The sequence below is a fragment of the Hypanus sabinus genome, chromosome 4, assembly GCF_030144855.1.
Source record: "Hypanus sabinus isolate sHypSab1 chromosome 4, sHypSab1.hap1, whole genome shotgun sequence".
Classification (NCBI taxonomy): domain Eukaryota; kingdom Metazoa; phylum Chordata; class Chondrichthyes; order Myliobatiformes; family Dasyatidae; genus Hypanus; species Hypanus sabinus.
The window spans coordinates 126250728-126272069 of NC_082709.1; the positions used below are offsets into that span (position 1 = coordinate 126250728).

The 21342-nt window shown below is 41.1% G+C and overlaps 1 protein-coding gene across 6 annotated transcripts in view; it reads right to left on the minus strand.

The window, feature by feature from the left end:
• LOC132393183 (claudin-8-like) overlaps positions 1-7498 on the minus strand; it is a 70771-nt gene extending 63273 nt beyond the window's left edge. The window contains exons 1-2 of one of the 6 annotated variants that reach the window (XM_059968119.1): positions 7145-7287; positions 2340-6312 (exon numbers count right to left, since the gene is read on the minus strand). In XM_059968119.1, the coding sequence (XP_059824102.1) occupies positions 5611-6282 (672 nt within the window). In that variant the 5' untranslated portion in view covers positions 6283-6312; positions 7145-7287 and the 3' untranslated portion in view covers positions 2340-5610. Of the gene's footprint in view, positions 1-2339; positions 6313-6409; positions 7044-7144 lie in introns of those variants that run through there. The other 5 variants (XM_059968118.1, XR_009511786.1, XR_009511785.1 and 2 more) reach the window with 5 other exon arrangements.
• Positions 7499-21342: the final 13844 nt, after the last annotated feature.

The window sequence follows — 21342 nt, forward strand, 5'->3', positions numbered from 1 at the left end:
ATGACAACTATGAAATTGGGTCAGTACTTGTCTTTTTTTTAATCTATTTCCTTCCTTGTTATACTCTGTTCTTTCTTTCTCATGCTCTTGTCGGCAAAGCTGAAATATTTAAATAAAAAACACAAAATGCTGGCAGAACTCAGCAAGCCAGACAGCATCTATGGGAGGAGGTAATAACGACGTTTCGGGCCGAAACCCTTCATCAGGAGTGAAGTAACATGGGATGGTCGAGGGGGGATAAGAAGTGGGGGGAGGGATGAAGTAGAGAGCTGGGAAGTGATAGGCTGGAGGGAAATGGGCTAAGGGAAGGTGGAGATTTATGGGAAATAAAAGAGAAAGAAAGGTAGGGCTGGGAGGAGAGAGATAGTGAGGGGGGAAAAAAGAGAAAGAGAACCAGACTAAAATTATAGATAGGGATTGGGTAAGGGGGGGCAGGGGTATCAACGGAGGTCTGTGAGTTGGATGTTCATGCTGGCAGGCAGGAGGCTACCTAGGTGGGAGATAAGGTATTGCTCCATTGACCTGCGTGTGGCCGCATGTTGACGGTAGAGGAAGCCATGGACAGACATGTCGGAGTGGGGGTGGTCTGTGGAATTGAAGTGTGTGGCCACAGGGAGATCCAGTCACTGCTGGAGGACTGAGCGCTGATGTTCGGCGAAACGGTCTCCCAGTCTGCGGCGGGTCTCCCCAATGTACAAATGGCCACATCGGGAGCACCAGATACAGTATATCACCCCAGTTGACTCGCAGGTGAAGTGGTGCCTCACCTGAAAGGACTGTCTGGGGCCTAGGATGGTGGTGAGGGAAGAAGTGTGGGGGCAGGTGTAGCACTTCTTCCGTTTGCAGGGATAAGTGCCCGGAGGGAGGTCGGTGGGGAGGGATGGGGGTTGAATGGACAAGGGAGTCGCGTAGGGAGCGATCCCTGCAGAAAGCCGAGAGTGGGGGGGAGGGGAAGATGTGGCTGGTGGTGGGATCCCGTAGGAGGTGGCAGAAGTTACAGAGGATTATGCGTTGGATCTGTAGGCTGGTAGGTGAGGACCAGGGGGACTCTATCCCTGGTGAGCTGGTGGGGGGATGGGGTGAGGGCAGAGGTGCGTGAAATACGGGAGATGCGATGGAGGGCAGAGTTGATAGTGGATGAAAGGAAGCCCCTTTCTTTAAAAAAGGAAGACATTTCCTTTGTCCTAGAATGAAAGGCCGCATCCTGAGAGCAGATGTAGCGGAGGCGGAGGAATTGAGAGAAAGGGATAGCATTTTTGCAGGAGACAGGGTGGGAGAAGGAATAGTCTTGGTAGTTGTGGGAGTTAGTAGGTCTGTAGTAGACGTCGGTGGATAGGCTGTCTCCAGAGATAGAAACAGAAAGATCTAGAAAGGGGAAGGAGGTGTCGGAAACGGACCAGGTGAATTTGAGGGCAGGGTGAAAGTTAGAGGCAAAGTTAATGAAGTTGACGAGCTCAGCGTGTCTGCAGGAAGCAGCACCGATGCAGTCGTCGATATAACGCAAGAAAAGAGGAGGACAGATACCGGTGTATACCGGTACTGAAATATTTAAGCAGTTTTATGAACTTTCAAAGTGCTTCAAAGCAGCAGTGAAGGGAGAGGGAGCTTACTTCTTTTCACTGGCTTGGGTCCAGACCCAGGGGCAAGGCAAGCAAAAGGCAATGACTGGCATTTACCGTACCTTAGCCAATACACATTTCAGTAGCCAGGTAACCTTAAAGTCATAGTAAAGATCATTTAGATGTTAAGAACATAAAGTACAGGCTGTCCCAAGGTAACAAGTGGATTCTACTCTTACAAGTGTCCATGATTTGATCTTGTACATAAGTTGGAAAACTCATAAAACTTTGGAACTTAATAATATTATGGGAGCTAGATGATATGCAAAGGTAGCCATAGGTTAAGTGTAAGTAACCCACTGTCACCCTATAAGATTTGCAATATTATATGGATAGTTTAGTATTTCATTATACTTTTGACGTAGGTATAGGCTCAATATGACAAACCAGCATTACAAAAAGGAAAGTGTGCAACAAGTCAATAATGTAACTAAAACACATGCACATTTTGAAATGCTAATTTGAGTAAAGTCCTGTATATAGTGTTTTATGTCACTGCATCAATTTTGTTATAATTTACTTAAGCCCATTGATTTCTGCCATAATTATTTGGCTGTCCCCTATCTCCTATCATAAACAATTCAATTTCTTCTTGAACAAAAGATAATTTAATTTAAATGTAGTTGCAGACACCAGTCTAGCAAATATTGTTTAAATATTTCCTTATAAAAATGATACTCCCTCTTTGTTGTAGCTCCAATAGCAGTTGCCAGATACCTGCATGGGTGTTGAAGAATTCTTTATTCACATGCAAAGAAACCAGAGATGATAGAGACATAGAATCAGAGAGTTGTACAACACAGAAATGAGTCCTTGGTTCACAATGTTCATGTTGCCCTATAATCCCATTTTCCTGCATGAAGTCCATAGCCATACCCTTCTGTGATCTGTCTGTTTTAAGTGCCTGTCTAAATGTCTCAAACACAGTTATTGTATCTGATTCCACCAGAGATATTGATACAATTGTGGTGACAACACATTTGATTAACCTCAGCTATTAATGCACAGATCAAAAATATTTTATTTGCTCTCTAGCCTAAATCTAATGACATCTCCTTATTCTAGACATCTGAATCACTGGAAATTGTCTGTAATTCTCCATAAAAACCTCTATCAAATCACTACTTAATCTCATCTCTTCTGGTGAAAACAGTTCCCAATTGTCCATCCTGCAGGTCTCTCCCTGTTATTTGAACATCTCCTTTGGAGTGAGACAGACATGACCAAACTTCAGCTGTAAGCACTGAATTCACCATTCCCATGCAGTTTAATAAGCCATTTGCTAGAAAAGCTCTAACTCAGGGTTCCCAGTCTTTTCATGCCATGGAGCTTCACCATTAACCAAGGGGTCCATTGGTCCCAGTTTGGGAATGCCTGCTCTTGATGAACACTTGATGAATTTACTTTATAGCATTTTAAACACAAAATACTGCTTTCATATTGTGAACCAAAATCTACAAATTCACCAGTGCTACCAAATCCGACTTAACTGCCATTGGATTCCGGCTGCCTCGATCGGCTGTTGTTGCATCAGGTTTTTTTTCTGCAGCTTCCTATAATCCTTAGAAATATATAAAACTTCTCACCTTACTACAATATTGCTCAGGGTTGCATTCAAATTACTGGTCCGTTCTGAGCATCTAGAGCAGAACCCTAAAAAACATTGCTGCTCATTCCAGTTACTCAAAGAAACTGCCTTGGAGACAGTTTCCTCCATTACTACCAGCTTTTTCTTCTCTTACTTTGTCACAAACATCTTCTGTCAGTGGTCTCAACCTGGGACGCATGAGTCTCTTGGGGTGATCAACATTAACAGGTGATGTGAGAAGTCTTGCTAATGTTGAAAAAATTAAGTTAGAAGGTGCACACAAAGTTTAAAAGATTCAAGATGCACCCCATTCAGAAAGCTGAAGATTCAATTATGCTGTGTTTCCAATGTTGCATTTTTAGCTGTCCCCTCCCCATTTTGCTTGATTAGGAAAGTGAAGTTCTTCAATACATTTATACTCTTTGTACAACTTATTCCATTAATTACCTAGGGAACACTGCAATAGAAAATAAACAAAACCTACCCTGAACACTTTCGATTTTTTTTAGGATGCAGAACAGAAAATAAAGAGAACGTGAATGTTTATTTTGTCAGGATCCAAGCATAATCTCCAAACTAGAATTCTTTTACCATTTTGGCAGCTATCATTTTTGCAAAATGTCTATGCTACCCCACAGAAATTGGTAAGAACAGCTTTTACAACACGGTGGTTTACCTTAAGTATTACTGTAGTGGAGCTAAAATGGAAGAGATGCATTAGTCCAACGCAATTGCAACAAACACTAAATTGACATTCAAATGTATATTATACTTATATACATAATGAATACCTTAAAGTTCATCAAAAGCATTTGTTCCACAAAGTTTGGTCATTTCTCATTCCTTCAAATATATTTTGTTAATGTGAGAAACAGGTATTCCTGAAACAAGTATTTAGTTGGAAGTTTCTGCTCGCTTTGTATTGGCTTTGATTTCTGCAGATTCTGAAACTGAAATACAATTGGTGTGTTGGAAAGACATTACACTTTACTACTTCCACATCAGACATTATAAGGTGGAGGTGAATGGATGTAAAAAAAATCAATGCTCTGTGGGCAAGCAGTTTGTGTTTGACCCTAAGATAAACACTGCAATAAAAACCTCATTTGCTCTTAAAACAGCACCTCACCTTGGCTACCAATTTGGTTAGAATCAGTCCACCATGTTTGATATGAAGCTGCAACTCTTAAAGAAAAAAACCCATTTCAAACATGTTCTGACCCTTCTGTACTGAACAACACAACCTCAAGTTTCAGAAGTGCTAAATGTGAATGTGGATAATCGTTCAGGCAACCCACAACACCCTGGATAACTACCCAAGCCACTCCTACATACAGACCATTTCAGAAGACCATGAAGTATCATTGGTAGGTGCCCAATGCCTTTCACAATACAAACTATATGAAACTAACTAAACCAATGTTTTTACGTGAGTACTGGAAATTGAATCAAGCAATGAAACATACAAATTATGCTCAGTGGATTACATATATTATTGAATTGTAAAACTAAGCCGTGCTCATCTTGGAAGCACAAGAGACTGCAGATGCTAGAATTAGTTATCTTGTGGGATCAGGATAATGCAAAGTCAACACTGGTGTCTGTAAAGACCCTAAGATTGGTCAGTGTAGTTGTAGATTGCAGCATTTTATTGTTAGGTTTCACAAGCAGGGTTGTTGACAACAAGTAGACAAATACTTCCTCCTATGAAGGAAACAACATTAGACAAAGGTGAGCAGCCCTGCTGCCCTTGTGCGATTACTGCCAATTATTTACCAAAGGTCATGGAAAGGAAATATGAGTAGAAAACATCATTAACCCAATTGATCACAGCTTAAGGCAAGGGCAAAGGAAGAATATCAACACCTGAAAATGGGACTGCAATCTTCAAACCTTTTGTTTAAATAATATGCAAGTGTTGCATTTAAAAGATACCATGGTACCCAATCCAGCAATAGATAAAGTAACTTGCTCTCAGTTAATAAAGTTATTTGATTACTTATGACTTGTTTCCACTGTAACTCAACACTAGTGGATGATTTATAGGAAGAACAAATACAGATGATTTTTTTTCTTTCATTAATATTCAAATGTAATACGGCATTAAAAATCTTTTACAGAATTATTTTAAAACTATCATACATATTGTAAAAAATTTACGAATTTTCAATCATTTCAATATTGTGTTTAAATATTTGGTTATTAAATATATGCTATATTTTTTAAATAAAAGTTGCCATTTTTATAGAACTGCTTTACAAAAATGTTTTAAACACAAGTATTTGTTCAGAACAGCTTCCATACGCTGCCACTTTCTCGTTGTAAATTCCTAAGAGTACTGGCAAAGGAATCTTAACCCTCCCAGTTCTTTGGATTGACAAAATGTTTATAGATCGCAGTGACCTACACAAATTCACTTTTCGAATACATGCTGGGAACTTTCCTCGTCGGCCGGTGCTGGTTATACTTCCCATAGTGTCCGGGTGCATAACTGTAACTTTTTCCGTCTTCGGGCAAACCTGAGCAGCAGAAGATGGCACCTGCTGCTATGATGAAGCCGGCGGTAGCCCATCCGATGAAGATCGCCTCTCCGAGTTCATGCTTCTGTGCGTTGGGAACCAGTGGGTTGTAAAAATTCCTGATAATAGAGTTGCCAACCCAGGAAACGGGGATCAGGACGAGAATGCCGGTGATTAGAAACATAACGCCGCCCGTGATCAGGATGCGGCTTTTCAGCCGCTGGCTTGCAAGCGTGCTACGGGTGCATTTCATCCCCGTCGCAGTCAGGAGGATGGTCAGGAACTGCAGGGCCACCGCAGTACACATCAAGGCACGGCTAGCTTGCAGCTCGGGTGGAAGGGCCAGCAGGGAGTCGTATATCTTGCACTGCATTCGGATGTTCGCCTGCCGGACGCAGTTCATCCACAAGCCCTCCCACCTGTTCTCAAACACCACCAGGTTATCCCCGATGAAGGCGGTCACTCTCCACTGCGGCAGTCCGGTTACCGCGCACGTCCCCACCAAGCCGATGACCCCCAGCACCAGGCCGACAATTTGCAGGGCAGAGCTCTCCATTGCTGCTCAGGCTCACAGAAGCACGGCCACCTGTTAGGGAGAGCCAGGTTTCACTTAACCTGCTGGAGAGGAAAATGGCAAAATGCCCTACCCTCCCTCTGAGATGAAAGAAGCGCAGTGCACATACCTGACAAATCCTCCCCCCTCTGCCCTTTTCGCATCTTCAGGAAAGCACCGATTGGGAAAGGGTTCAGAGGGGGAAAAGGTGGGCCAATCTCAGCAGCCAATGAGGCGGTGGCCTGGGAGAAGGAAATTATCGAAAAAGCGCTCAATGATTGATTGTGATTCAGAATTAAAGCGGGGTTGTGTTTGTTTTAAATCTCTGTTTTGTTTTTCACGGAGGGCTGCTGTTCAGGAGGCGGGGTGAAACCGGGAAGGGTGATCACAGGCGGGGGGTCTGCGCGGTTAGGCAGCGGCCGTGGGGAGAGAACAGAGTTGGCCTTTCAAGCCGACGATCTTTCGTCGGAAGTGAGGGAATGGGGAGGTTTAAATGCAGATTGATGGTGTGTGACTGGCGTAGTTTTTTAAAAGGGGGCAGCTGGAAAAAGCGGAAAAAAAATAGCGGGGGTATTGTTGTCATTTTGAGAGCGGTAAGGGCGAATGAATAATTCAACTTTTTTCCTCTCTTGGAGTTTTGGATGCTGAGGACAGAACTGGTAGATTTTTAAACCAAAGTAAACTTAATTCATAATCAAACGAATATTTGCAAAAATAAATTGTGCAATGCTTTTTAATCATTAAATCCATAGACAATGCGTTAAATAGTGTTCAATTATTTTTTAAAAAAATACAGTAGCACTGTTGCTATCATTGTGAGCTCCTGGGGTTGTACGTTACTATAATAACGGGAGGTCTTCCTCACCCAGCCTAGCCCCTCCGGCTCCCTGTCCTGTAGCGGAAAAACTCTATATTGTGCTCCGTACGCACAGAGTCCTTTTCGTGGCCGCACCGAGCTTCAGTGGGTCCCTCAGACTAGTGTTGCAGCCAATCGGCAGCATATTCCTCTACGGGCAGACCAACAGACCAAAACGTCTCGGGCAGAGCAAAGGGAGTCTTTCACCGATTTGTTAATCTTCCAGACTGTGTGTGTGTGTGTGTGTGTGTGTGTGTGTGTGTGTGTGTGTGTGTGTGTGTGTGTGTGTGTGTGTGTGTGTGTGTGTGTGTGTGTGTGTGTGTGCAGCCTGCAGAACAGATCTGTCTCGCAGCTCCTCGGAATGATCCGTGATACAGGTGCTTGCAACTTTCCCCAAACTCCTTCGCAAACTCAGTCAGCAAAGAAGCGGGCGAGGAAATTAATACAATTATCAGTAGCATAGATAGGACACGACCAGAATCTTTATCCCGGGGTTGAAATGTTAAATACCAGAGGCCATGTATTTAAGGCTGGGGGGGGGGGGGGACATTTTTAAGGGGGTGTACGGGCAGGTATATTTTGTACACAGGTGCGGTAGGTGCCTGGAACACACTGCCAGCTGTGAGTGGAAGCAGATAGGTACACGAATATGAAGGGGTATGGATCATGTGCAGAGTTTATATTAATTTGGCATAGGCAGAGACATCGAGGGCCAAGGGGCCTGTTCCTGTGTTGTAGCCTATAGTCTTTCCCATCTCTAACACTTCATTACAGCTCTCCCACCCACCACCTTTCCCTTTCTCCTCCTCCTTCCACTTCCCTGCATCCTTCTCCAGTTCAGATGGAAGACCATCAGCCTGAAACATTGATCTTATTTCGTTCTCCACTGATGCTCTGGCCTACAGAATAATTCCAGCATTTTTTGAAACATAAAATACTGGAAATAATTATAAACACAAGATATTGTGCAGATGCTGGAAATCTTGAGCAACACGCACAAAATGCTGGAGGAATTCAGCTGGCCAAGCAGCATCGATGAAAGGTGATAAATAGTCAACATTTTGGGCCAATATTCTTGATGAGGACTGAAAAGGAAGGGAGCAGAATCTGGAAGGGGGGGGGGGCTTCTGCCCGCTTCCTTTCCAGTCCCAATGGTCTCAGCTTGAAACATTACCCGCTTATTTCCCTCCTTAGATGCTGCCTGAAATGCTGAGCTCCTCTAGCATTTTGTGTATGTTACTGGGGATAACCAGTAGTTTAGGCAGTATTTGAGGATATAAAAAGCTAAGGTTTTGTGTCAATGACATTGCATTGAAACTGGAGAGAAGAGGGAAAAGACAAAACAAGTGACTGTTATCATGTAATTCCAAGGATCTTCAGGCAACAAGAGAAAGTGCTCTTGCTGCCATCTAGTTAATGGATGAACGAAAGCAGTTAGTGAAGGACAGGAAACAAAGACTAACAACATTGTCTAGGAGCCAGGAATCTCCAATCCAGACTGCGTTACCTTTTTTCCCCATTCCACTATTCCTAACCCGCTTGAACCCCTCTTACTCTCTGTATGACCAAATGCCAATGGGGCATGCACCATTTCCCCCCACTCTCCTCACTCAAACTAACCTAACCCCCACTCCCCTTAAGCATTTGCAGTACTGCTCAGTCTGATTATCATCATCACATTCATTGAAAATGATGCTGCTTTTGTGGTCTAGCAAACTGATCTCCACGTCACAGAAGCCAGACCTCAGCTCTCAAGTACTCCCTGATAGCTCCCTCTGAATTGATTCTGCACTGAGCACCAGACCATGGTCTCCCAAATAGTCACGAGCCTCACTTCCACAGGCTCCTGCCTTACGGAGCCCCAGTCCCGTACTGTCACCTTGTTACCAACACCTCGGTCCCAACCAGCTCTTCTTTACCATGGATCAGTAATCCCTCATCCCACACAAGGATAGTCTGAGAGTAACCTTCACACCCATTCCACACCCCACTACTCTTTTGAGCAGAAGTCCAGCCAGTTCTTCTTCACCAACGGACTTATTTGCTTGGCTGAACTCCTTTTACTGAACAACTTTCTAATAGTCCTTCCTTTCTTCATAAATTGATAAGAGAACTATACATTCTATATTGAATTTATACTTTGTAGATCAACACTATGTGTGATTCTGATATTGTTTATTTTACCTTCTGTATGTACTGCTATTGACATATATACCAAAGATATTCTCCTCGTTTGTATACACACATTTTTCTTTTTTTAAAATCAATAAAAAGATTGAAAAAAGAAAGAAAAGAACAACTTTGCACTGTTCACACACACACACAACACACATCAACTGGCTGTCTCAGCTGTAAAATACCATCAAAGAGGCAGAGGCAAAACAAGCCCTAGACTTAACGCTGTTAAGACCACTCAGCCTATATAACTTTTAAATGGTGCATTAACCATTTTACTATCTTGATACTTCATGATCCATCCTAGGTTTCCAACATTTGCTCTGGTTGGCAGGCTAGTTGCCTTCAACCATTATCAAAACTGTCTGACCTTAAGCAACAAACAGAGCTGCTTGGATAGTGGTCAGTTGTATAGTGTTCATTATCCCTCTGTTACATTTGCCTGTGTTATACGCCACCTTCAGCATCAGCTGGATGCTCCAGTTATGCACTATTACCCCATGCCTCCTCTCCTATCCCACCCCACCCTTACCAAATCCTATCTTAATGTCTCACTTCATGAACTCATTGAAACAACAGATTGTCTGGATGTTGTCAGATCTGCATTCCTTTGAATGTTACAGCATTATTAGAACTGTTGGTACGTTTATGAATGCATTTTGATAGTTCAAGCCTTAGTTTAATTTTCCAGCCTGCTGCACTCTGTCTGACCATGTTAATTGATATTAAGAGGTACTTCAGAAACAAAAGGATTCAGTCACATGCCATGAAGCTAATATATCTTTGTTCCTGAGAACAGTTCCTGTCCAGTCTAAATGTTTTCCATAGATTCATCCTCCTGAATGTAGCATGTACATCAGCTTCAGAGACAGGAATCATAGGATCATTAGGGGATGAGGGAGTTTGTGATAGTTACTCCATTTTCTGATGGTCAAACCAAGCACAGAAGGCATTGAGCTCACCTGGAAGCAAAATCATGTCACGTGATTTAACTATACAAGAGGTGATGGCATTCAAACCCTGCCACAGCTGTTGAGCGTCCCTCGTTGATTCAAGTTTAGTCTGGAATTTTCACCTTGCTCGTGAGATGACTTTCCAGAGATCATACCAGCATCTCTTGGATCTTTATTGGTCTACAAACTTGAATGCCTCTGATCTGACCCTCAGCAGATTGTGGATCTCATGGTTCATCCAGGGCTTCTGACTGTGGAAGACTCTGAATGATTTAGTAGGGACACACAGACTTTACCTGAGACTAAAGAGAAATATTCCAGTAGTTCAGTTCATTTAACAATGCTGACACATTTTCAGAATGTCATGCCCAAACCTAGTCTCATGGAGGAAGGTGAAACATAAAAACAGTGATGGAATTTAAAAAATAGCAAAGAAATTCAACTGAAAATGCTGAAAGTACTCAGCAGATCAAACAGCATAATCTCTGGAGAGGGAAGAGTGACTATTTCAAATTAATAACATCATCATAAGTTGAATGAATTATGAACACAATTTAACCAAGCATCCAATGCTTCTGTGCAGTAATCCTTAAGACATTCTTCATCTATTTTAGAATCTTCATCTTGTTAATTTGTCAACATCTTGTTAACATTCTGTTTGTTACCTGGTTTAACACTGCTTTACAAGAGATTGAAGACCTGTTTGACTGACTTAACTTGATTATTTCCGGTTTAGTGGACTTTTTAAGATTGGTTTATAATTATTGTGTCATTGAGTGAGAATAATTTAATAAATTTGTACAGCAGTTCTTCAGCTGTAGCTGAGAGAAGGAAACTCTCAATGAAAGATACTTATTAAGATTAAGACAAAGATATTGTACGTATAAAACCAATAGCCTGAACTTTACATTGAGCAAAATAAATTATAGGTAGTTTTTGGCCTTTTGTATTAAAAGGGTTAGGTTTTTTATGACTAACCAATGACCTCAAGATTAATTTATAGGTGGTCTATGAGGCTGTGTGCTTAGTCCCCTGCTCTACTTGCTTTATACTTATGACAGCAAGGCTAAGCACAACTCCAAATATGGTTGCTGATAGCACCACTGTTGTTGGCTGAATCAAAATTGGCGATGAATCAGCACATAGGAAGGAGATTGAAATCTGACTGAGCGGAGTCACGACAACAAGCTCTCACTCAATATCAGCAAGACAAAGGGGCTGATATTGACTTCAGAAGGAGCAGGACAGAGCTCCGTCAGCCTGTCTTCATTGAGGGATCAGAGAGGGAGAGGGTCAGAAATTTTAAATTCCTCACTGCTATCTTTTCAGACTATCTGTCCTGGTATGGAAGCACCAATGCCCTTGAATGGAAGAGCCTACAAGGAGTAGTGGGTAGAGGCTAGTCCATCATGCAGATGTTTGCTCTACCATTGAGCACACCTACATGGAGCACTGTTGCAAGAAAGCAGCACCCATCACTAAGTGGCCCCACCATCCAGGTCATGCTCTCTTCTTACTGCTGCCATTGGGAAGAAGGAACAGGAGCTTCAGGACCCACACCACCAGGTTCAGGAACAGTTACTAATCCACAATATCAGGCTCATGAACCAAAGGGGATAATGTCATTCAGTTTCACTCACTCCATCACTGAACTGTTTCCACAATCTGTGGTCTAACTTTCAAGGACTCTACAACTTATTTTCTCGATATTTATTGCTTATTTAATTATTATTATTTTTCCATTTTGCATTTGCACAGTTTGGTGTCTTTTGTACATTGGTTGTTGTCCATCCAACTGGGGGTAGCCTTTCATTGATTCTATTGTGGTTTTGTATTTACTGTGAATGCTCGCAAAAAAATCAATCTCAGGGTTGTATATAGTGACATATAATAGATTTAATAATAAGTAATAAATTTACTTTGAAAAAACTGCCTGTCCAAGCATATTTTTTAATAACTGGCATTAAAACAATAGTCGAGTTTAATTGATTTCTGAACTATTTGGGTAAGTGGCCAGAGGATTCTTTGTTACTTCCACAATGTTTACTTATCCATGGAAATAAAGCACTGCAGAAGGAGGTTGGAGTTGGAGGAAACCTGGCAGCTTCATTGAGGCAATAACAAACTGCAGCTTTACTTTTACCTTAAAATCATCAGTTGATGACAAAGTTTGATTATCCATCTCTATATATGTTTAAAATGGTTGTTAATATTTTAATTGTATTGTTAATTTACATACTTTTGCCACCACTGCAATGCTGTTATAAATCTATAATAATGATTACCTCTATAGTTTTTAAAAAAGATATAATTTTGCAGTTTTGAATGTTCAACTGACTGGAATCTCCATTAAAAAGAATAAATAGTTCTAAATAATTAATTGCATACCATAGATCCTGTTCCTCAATGCATAATGTTAATCTAGGGCATGATTGCCATTTACCCAAGTCAGCATTGATCAATATTTCATCACACGCTGTTTGGCATGTAAAGACCTGTGAGAACACCTCATGAGCTTGAGGTGGTAGTCTCTCTACATGAAAGATTAAGGCTGATGATGAACGAGACTCTTGTAACAAATTTCTGAATGTTATGAGAGATACTTTCTGAAGATTACTTCATAAATTTAGCACGTTGAAATTTTCTCTAGTTTTAGTTGTATGCAGGCACTGAACTATCTTATTACTAGACTGCTGCAAAATGAACTTAATATTGTGAAATCATCAACAAATATTCCCACTCTGATCTTATGATGAAGAAAAGGTCATCGATGAAGTATCTGAAGAGTATTAGGACAATGTTGCCCTAAGTGTTCTATGGCTGAGGCAATTTATTTCTATCATTCCTTGTGTGTGTATAAAGAGATTCCTCATGATTCCAAATTACCTTTTCGTAGGCTTCTCACTGGCATTCTCAATTAAGAGGTGTGTAAGTGTCTGGTGCAGCCACTCCCACCTCGACTGTACAATCCAGCTCTTTAGTACTGGGGTTAAGTGGACCTCACAGAATCAAAGTGAATGGGTTATTGATGAAAAGTGCTGCCTGACAGCATCACCAAATGAGCTTCAAGTATTTAGTTGCTTATTAGATGAACTGATGATTTGACACTGGCTGGGATTGGCTATCTCTCAGTTTTGAAGACAAGATATGCCTGGGTAATTTTTAGACCATAAAGACATAGAAGCAGAATTAGGCCATTTGGACCATCAAGTCTGCTTTGCCATTCAATCATGGATAACTTATTATCCCTCTCAACCCCATTCTCCTGCTTTCTCCTCATAACCTTTGGTGGCCTCAATAATCCAGAACCTATCCACCTCTATTTTAAATGTATCCAACAACTTGGCTTCCACAGCTGTCTATGGAATTCATTTGTTGGGTAGTATAAAGTATGTAGGCCAGATTTGTGGTTGCACTGTAACAGTTTGTTCAGAGTCATAGCCAGCTCTAGAAAATAACCTTTCTTTTCTCCTTCAGTCAAACTTGTATTTGAAATCCACAGCCTTTATCCAATATTGGCAGTCATTTCTTGATATCACATGGGGTGTGTCAGATTGATGAAGACTGGTTGGGAACACTAAAGTGAAGCCGGATCTTCCCTGTGGCAAATCTGATTAAAGATAGCAGCAAATGCTGAACTATCTGCCTTGGCATTCATCTGTTAGGACCACCATCACTAAGAATGGTGATGCTCTCAGAAACTCTCCCTCCTGTTCATGTGCATTATCACAGACTATGGGTGTTGTAGGACCGAAAATCTTCAGCAGGTCTTTAGGGTCCATTCTTCAAGAGTCCTCAGTTTTGAACAGGTGGGTCTTTTCTCCGTCCTCTGTTCAGCACAATTATAGATGGAGAAAGTGTTCAGCTAGACTTTGCACCTTTATGACTGTGTAGTTCACACTTCTCTCAATACTATTAAACTGTTGCATTTCAATATATAGCTTGTTGAGAGCAAAGTTAAATAGGATTTGTTCACAAATAGTGCACAAGGCCATTCATGAGCAATTTCAGGGCCTGTACAATATCATGCAAGTTATGATATGCAAATGTATTGAAGTGCAGACACCAATTGGACTACCCGGAAGTTTCTGATGATGTCAATAAATCGTGGTTGCCAGGTTCAATCTGTGATCATCTGCTCTCCGACTTACTGTTATATCCTCGTCTCCTCAGAATAGAGTACAGCCTAGACTTCTAGCAATACCTGCGATTCCACATTGTATTCTATTCCTGGCGCCATCCATTTCATCTACAGAAGTAGCAAAACATTCTCAAGTAAAAGAATATATGAAGCAGAAGCTTTCAATGTAATGCTCAGACAATGACTTGTTTAAATCATTTCTAATCAACTGATTCAAATCAAGAATAAATTGGGTCTCTTTAGTCATCCATTGTGGGAATTTAGACCATATTTTTTTTTTCTTTTTGGGCAGAAGCTGAAGGAGTTGGTATTGGTGCGGACTTGGAACAAATGGCGGGGGAGCTGTGCATAGCTTTGTCTCAAGCTTTAGCATTGCCTGTATACAGCCATCCAGGAGAGAGGGGTTGGAATCGGTGCATTCTACTGAAGTGCTGGGGGCAGTGTGGTGCGGTGTCCAAGCTGGGGTCGGTGCTACCCTCCCGTGTTCACTTGGCGGAAGTCAAGCCATATTGTGTTCAAGTGCAGACTGCTCCAACCTTCAGGAACTTAGATTCTTGGATTGTACATGCTTGCTGTCTTATATGTGCTATATGTACCTTGTGCAGCGTATGACAGCTGGTACTGTGTTTTGTCTCTTGGCCCTGAAATAATGCCGTTTCATTTGGCTGTATTCATGGGTATTCATGTATGGCTGAATAACAATTAAACTTGAACTTGAACTTGATCTTTTCTTGTACCAGGCCCTTTTAATAGAAGAGGACTTGGAAGAAATTCACACATAATTTCTTTGTGTGTTTCCAGCATTCACTCTCAGGTACAAACAGCACATGAGATTTTACATGGACCAATGCCCTAATTACCTTCATGTGCCATAATTTGAGGGAACATTTTGTAACTGAAACAAATAACAGACTAATTTTTTTCAAGAAGAATAAAAAAAATTACAATATTTTTCACTCATGGTGAACAAAGACTCTGAATCAAACAGCAACTGAAACTCAGCTTTCCTGTGTCAGTCACAGGGTGAGGATGAGATGTTGAAAGCTGGAAATTCAAGCAATTGTGACCAAGCAGAATGATTCACAGTATTTGATCATTGTCTCATGTGAGATTTTTGATGGCTACTGAAATTTCTTTCATTTATTCATTTGTTTCTGCATCTAACCTTCTTGCCCATCTCCAATGACCCTAAGAAGCTCCTGCAGTGGTGTCCTGAAGCAGGGAGGATTGGCTTCTAATGATGAGAACCATCTTCTTCTGGGAGTGGTTTCCTTCTGTTACCCATTGACTCTAGGCTCACTGATGCCGCACACTGTCAAATGCCACTTTGATGTCAAAAGCACTCACTCTCACTCTCACTCGGCCTCTGGAGTCCATCTCTTTGGTGGATGTTTGGAGCAAGGTTATAATGAGATATGGAACTGAATGATTTTGGGGAGACCAAAACTCTCTGAGCCTTCCGTTGTCAGTCAGTTTGAATTTGTCTTATGTTTTTATGAACACAGCATCCTTGGGCAATTTTCTACATTGCTGGATGGATACATTATGTCTGCACTAGAACCGTGGTAGCATGACCCTTACAGCTCAGGACATCGGAGTTCCGATTTCAATTCCAGCTCCATCTGTGACCACGTGGCTTTCAAATATCAAAGTATGCTGACACCTCCACTGCCTGCTTAATTAGTTTTACCAGGTTAACTTTCAAAGACATTTTCAGTCCTGTGCTAAATTGAAAGGATCGCCCATGAACTTTAACTTCCGACTTCTGTTTCTTCCAAACTGCTTTGCTTGGCATTGATCTTATAAGATCTAGAGTTGTGGTTGAAAATCAATAGGAGAGAGAATGTCTGCAACATTGAAAATATCTGCAATATTGAAAATGTCTGCAGTGAATTAACACCTCATTGCATTTAATTATTTATTCACAGATAACATTTAAAATACTGTAATATAGATGGAATACTGAAATAGGAGACATCTTTAAGCATAAACAATTTGGATCGCCTGCTGATCCTCACAACAGAATTTTATTGGATCTTATTTCCAAAATGAATAATTATTATGAAAGGACAGACAAGCCCATTGTTTTTGAAACTCACAACTTCAACAAAGCTGCTGTTGAGAATTATTCAGATATTTTGTTGATTACAGGAGAAAAACAGAGTAAATATTGCAAAACATGGCCTTTCCACAATGAAAGATGATCAGTGGGGAAGGGAAATGGATGAACTTTTCTCAGAAGGACAGGGACTCAGAAAAGCAAAAGAATATGTTGTTGGTTTAAAGTGTACACATGGACAACTCTGATTTAGACAAATGTGTATATGTGAAACACAAATTACAAAATCAGATGTTGAAGCAATGAGAAGAACCAAAATTACTAAGAGAAAGAAAATATTGGGTGTGGAAAATTCTGTACTTTTGAGAGTAAATGGCATTTTCATAGCCACATTTCAAAGATTCAAAGTACATTTCTTATCAAAGTATGTATGCAGTATACATGCCTGAGATTCCTCGTCCCACAGACAATTACAAAACAAAGAAAACCATGAAACCTGGTCAAAGAGAAGCTTCAAACCCCCAGCATGCAATAAAAAGAACAAATTGCACAAACGGCAAAGAAGTGACAAACACATAATATAAAGCATCAAAGCACAAAGTCAATGAAAGTGACTAGGAATGCTCAGCTTTGGCTCAGTTCAGTTCAGTCTAGCACTGTGTTGTTTGCTGACTGTAGGCTGAAGAGCCAGTCCGCCCCGATCAAAATCGCACAAAATAGCAGCAAAAAATAAGCAACCAGAAAACAGAACCACATCGTAACGTGAACCGCAGAGTCCAATCCACAAACCACAGCAATTAACCCTTGCCCAAGACTCAAGAATTCAGGACAATCATCCGGCAGCATTGAGTGAGAGGGAGAGAGATACCAATCGGACACAAGCAGCTTCCTCTGACAGCAGCAAGCAAGAGCAAGTGAGAGATCAGTCACTCACAGGCAGGAACACTAACACCCACTAGCCTTCCGCTCTCACTCTTGTTGATTTCAACCCTCCTTGACACTTCATTGGTGAGATTGGCAATAAATGCAGTAGATTATGGGCTTTTTGGTCTCCAGGCCACACAGGTTCATTCAAAACCTCACCAACCTCCCTCGGAGAGTGTCAGATCACACAATTGGCCCAAAAACACACCGTCAAACTGTAGATCACAAGCTCCAATAACAGCAGAATCATATTTGAGAGAAGAAGTAAAACAAATAAAATAAATAATTTCATGAATTCTCTAAAGGGTGTCGCCTTTGATCATGATCACTGGCGCCATCCTCCAACTCTCTGAGAAGATTCTGGAGAGGTGGGCACCAACCTGATATCCTTGAAGGAAAAACATTGTAAGCTCCAGGAGTTTGAATAAAAAGGACTTCAAATGCAATATTCTTAGCAAAATTTCTGCTGTAGAATGCTGAGTCAGTTGCGCATAGATGAGATACACCAAATTACAGTTCAAAAGAAAGAGTTTTGGATTTGGAATGAGATGTAATGAAGGATGCTCTACAAAGATCTTTACCTAAAATGAATTATTTAAGAACAGAGTAGTTGATAAAAAAGAACTTGTGGCAGACACATAAGAAAGAAAAGACATTTCAGAGAAAATATTGTATGATCACAAATGAAATTTTCTCTAAACACGAAAAAAAACAGAGAAAGGTTGGAATCATATACACTCAAAGGCAGCAAGGTAAGTATTAAACTGGGTGGAAATGGTGGGAGCAGTGTATGTTCAGCATATTTCATGGACAATTACTAAAGAAAGGCTATAGGAGTGAATAGTAATATAGAACATCAAATGTTCCAAAGTAGCCCAAAGTACTGAAGGAGATGGTAAAATCACTACATTTACTGAAAAATGTTAGGAAATGGAAACGTAGACAAGTAATCTCCACTTCTGTTTGCAGTAGTAGTAGGCAATCTATGAACAGGAAGAGAAGGAACTGCTATTTATTTTGTCATACTCATAAGGACAAAATAGGTTCAAAGGGCAGTTTCAAGTTCCTGAACGTCAACATCGCTAAAGATCTATCCTTGGCCCAATACAAAGAGGGCATGACAGTGGCTATGTTTCATTAGGTGTTTGAGGTATATATCGATAGATAGCTACAGTATACTATACAATAGAACTACTATATAGACATCCACAGAAGAATAAATTTTAAGTTGTTCCTTTCTGGCTTAAAGATTTAATTGTTGTAAAGGATTTCTTACTTTTGTAGGATTACATCTTTCCAGAGAAGGAGTAGGGGTCACTCTGCTTGGCAGGTGAGACTTGTGGCTGTGAAACAATCTCAGGTTCTGGGGCCTCCTCCGTAGTGGTTGTAGGAGTTGACTCTGGACTGCAGGGAGTGGTTCTGACAGCTCTGGACACCTTTATTCCCTAAGAATTGACTCTGTTCTCTTCAACTGATCAATGTGTCATCTCCAGGTGTCATCAGACTCAATCTCCAGTGAGTATGAGTGTGGTCCCATACTGTCCTTAATCTTTCCAAGTATCCACTTTGGATCACCTCATCGGGGCTGCTCGTCCATGAGTGAAATACCAAACCTCATTGTTTGAGGAGCCCTCAATTTGTCTCAGCTGCTTGGTGTGCATACGCCTTCTGAAACTGGGCTTGAGCAGATCTGAGTGTGAATGCAAGCGATGAATCAGGGACGGCATAGTTGGTAAGTTGTTGATTATGGAGTGCACTGCATTGCGATATGCAAGGAAGAAATTGGCAAGCTTCTGATTTAATGATATTGTAGTCTGTTCTGCTGACATTGCTCACTATGCATTCTTTAGAATCTGGTCAAACCTTTCCTTTAAACTATTCGTAGCTGGGTGGTACAGTGCAGATATAGCATGCCTTATTCCACTCAAAGGAACATGATGCTGAGGCAATAGGACATTAACTTTCGTTACTCATAACATGTGATCTTACCGCACCTATATCATAAGGTGAGGCATCACAGGGAAGCTTCACTGGACAATGTGTATCATTGTGTGTGAGTACAGTGTCTGACATCACCATTTGCTTTGACTTTTGAAAAGCCACCTCACCCTACTTCATCCATTGTCATTTCTTCCCAGTCTGTAGTAATGAGTTCGTGGGGTGGAGCAGAGTGGACACATTTGATAGGTATCTGTTACAGTAATTGACAAATCCTAAAAAGGACTGCAACTGTAACACATTCTTTTGCTGCTTGAATTTTCTCATCACACTTGTGTAATACTTGTGCGTCAGTGGTGGACCACAGTAAGTGATGCTTGCTTTAAAGAATTCACACTTGTTGCATTGTGCTCTGAGCCCATAATCTTCTAATCTCTTTACACTGTCTTGAGATTTTAGAGATGTTCCTTGTCATTCTTGCCGGTAACAGTATTATCATCCGGGTAACACTGAGTGCTTGGCAGCCTTGCAGCACATGGACCATAACTTTCTGCTGGAGTGCAGATGCAGATTCTACTCAAAAAAAAAAAAAATCCTATTATAGCAATGAAGCCCTTTGTGAGTGTTTATGGTGAGAAATAATTTGGACTTTTCCATCTCCACTGCAGGTAGGCCTAGGCTAAGTCCACTTTGCTGAAGTGTTTCCCTCCAGAAAAGCTTGCAAATATGTCCTCTATACTGGGCAGAAGGTATTGATCTACTTTCAGTACTGGGTTGATGGTGACCTTAAATTCACCCACAGGTCCTAACAGTCCCATTCTTCTTGGCCACTGGGACCATTGGCATTGCCCATGAGCTCCACTTAACCTTGGAAAGACCTCCTTCAGCCTCCATGTTATCTAGGCTACTTTATCATGGGTGATATTTGGAACCAGACAGGCTTTGCAAAACTTGGGTGTGGCATTTTCAGTTTACACTATTTTAATAGCTGAGTTTCCCAATGCCTTCCTTGAACACTGCTGTGGCATCATCCAGTACCTTTCTTAATTGGCTTTTAGTTGACTCTGTTACAGAGGATGTGGCATGTGAATGGTTAATGGAACTCCAATCAAGTTGTAGTTGCCTCAGCCTATCGCATCCCCACAATGTAGTTTTTATGACAAACAAACCCAATGTGGCTTGTTGGTTGTTGTATTTCACTGTTATGTTTGTCAATCCCAAAGGCATTATCTTCTCTCCAGCATGTTCTTAGTTGGATATCTGCAGGCTTCAGATCATTTTCTTTGAAATGCCACTCAACCTCATTTTGTGTAATGACTAACACAGCCTAGCCAATGTACAATTCTATTTTAATTATTTTTGTGTTTACTCCTGGTGGAAGCCATATTCCTTGACTCGTGTTTGTTTTCACATTGTAAATCTTAAGGCTTCTCAGTCCTGTGCCACTCCCATCATCATCAGATTTTTCACCAGCAGCATGCAGATTAGTGCTCTTGTTGAAACTGTGACTTGACTTTTTATCTTTATCTCTTCCCTGTGCAGTCCATTTATTTTTGGCTGCCCCATATGCTCTTTGTATGTGTCCTTCTTTGATACATTTTATCTAAGTTTCATCTTTAAACCTGCATTGGTCTGGTGTATGTGAGCCCCTGCCACAATGGCAACACAATTTGTTCAGCCAGGCAGGTTTCTGTTTAGATGTTGCAATTTTGTTCACGCTCACTTTCAGTCTTGGCTGCAGCTCAATTGTGTCTCTAGCTTCTGGTTCCAATAATACATTGATCTTAACTGCTCTTTTAAATGTAAGTAGTACATCAGTTAGGAGCTGCTTTGAATGCTTTCCTGTAAGGTTCCACAAACTAAATGATATCGCATTAATCCCATCACAGAACTGGCAGTGCTAAAACAACTTCTTCAATTCAACCACTTAAGATGAAATGGACTCCCTTCCTTTTGATTCTGCTACTGAAACCTAAAACATTCTGCAATCAACAGTTGGTCATTTCTAAGTGTTCCT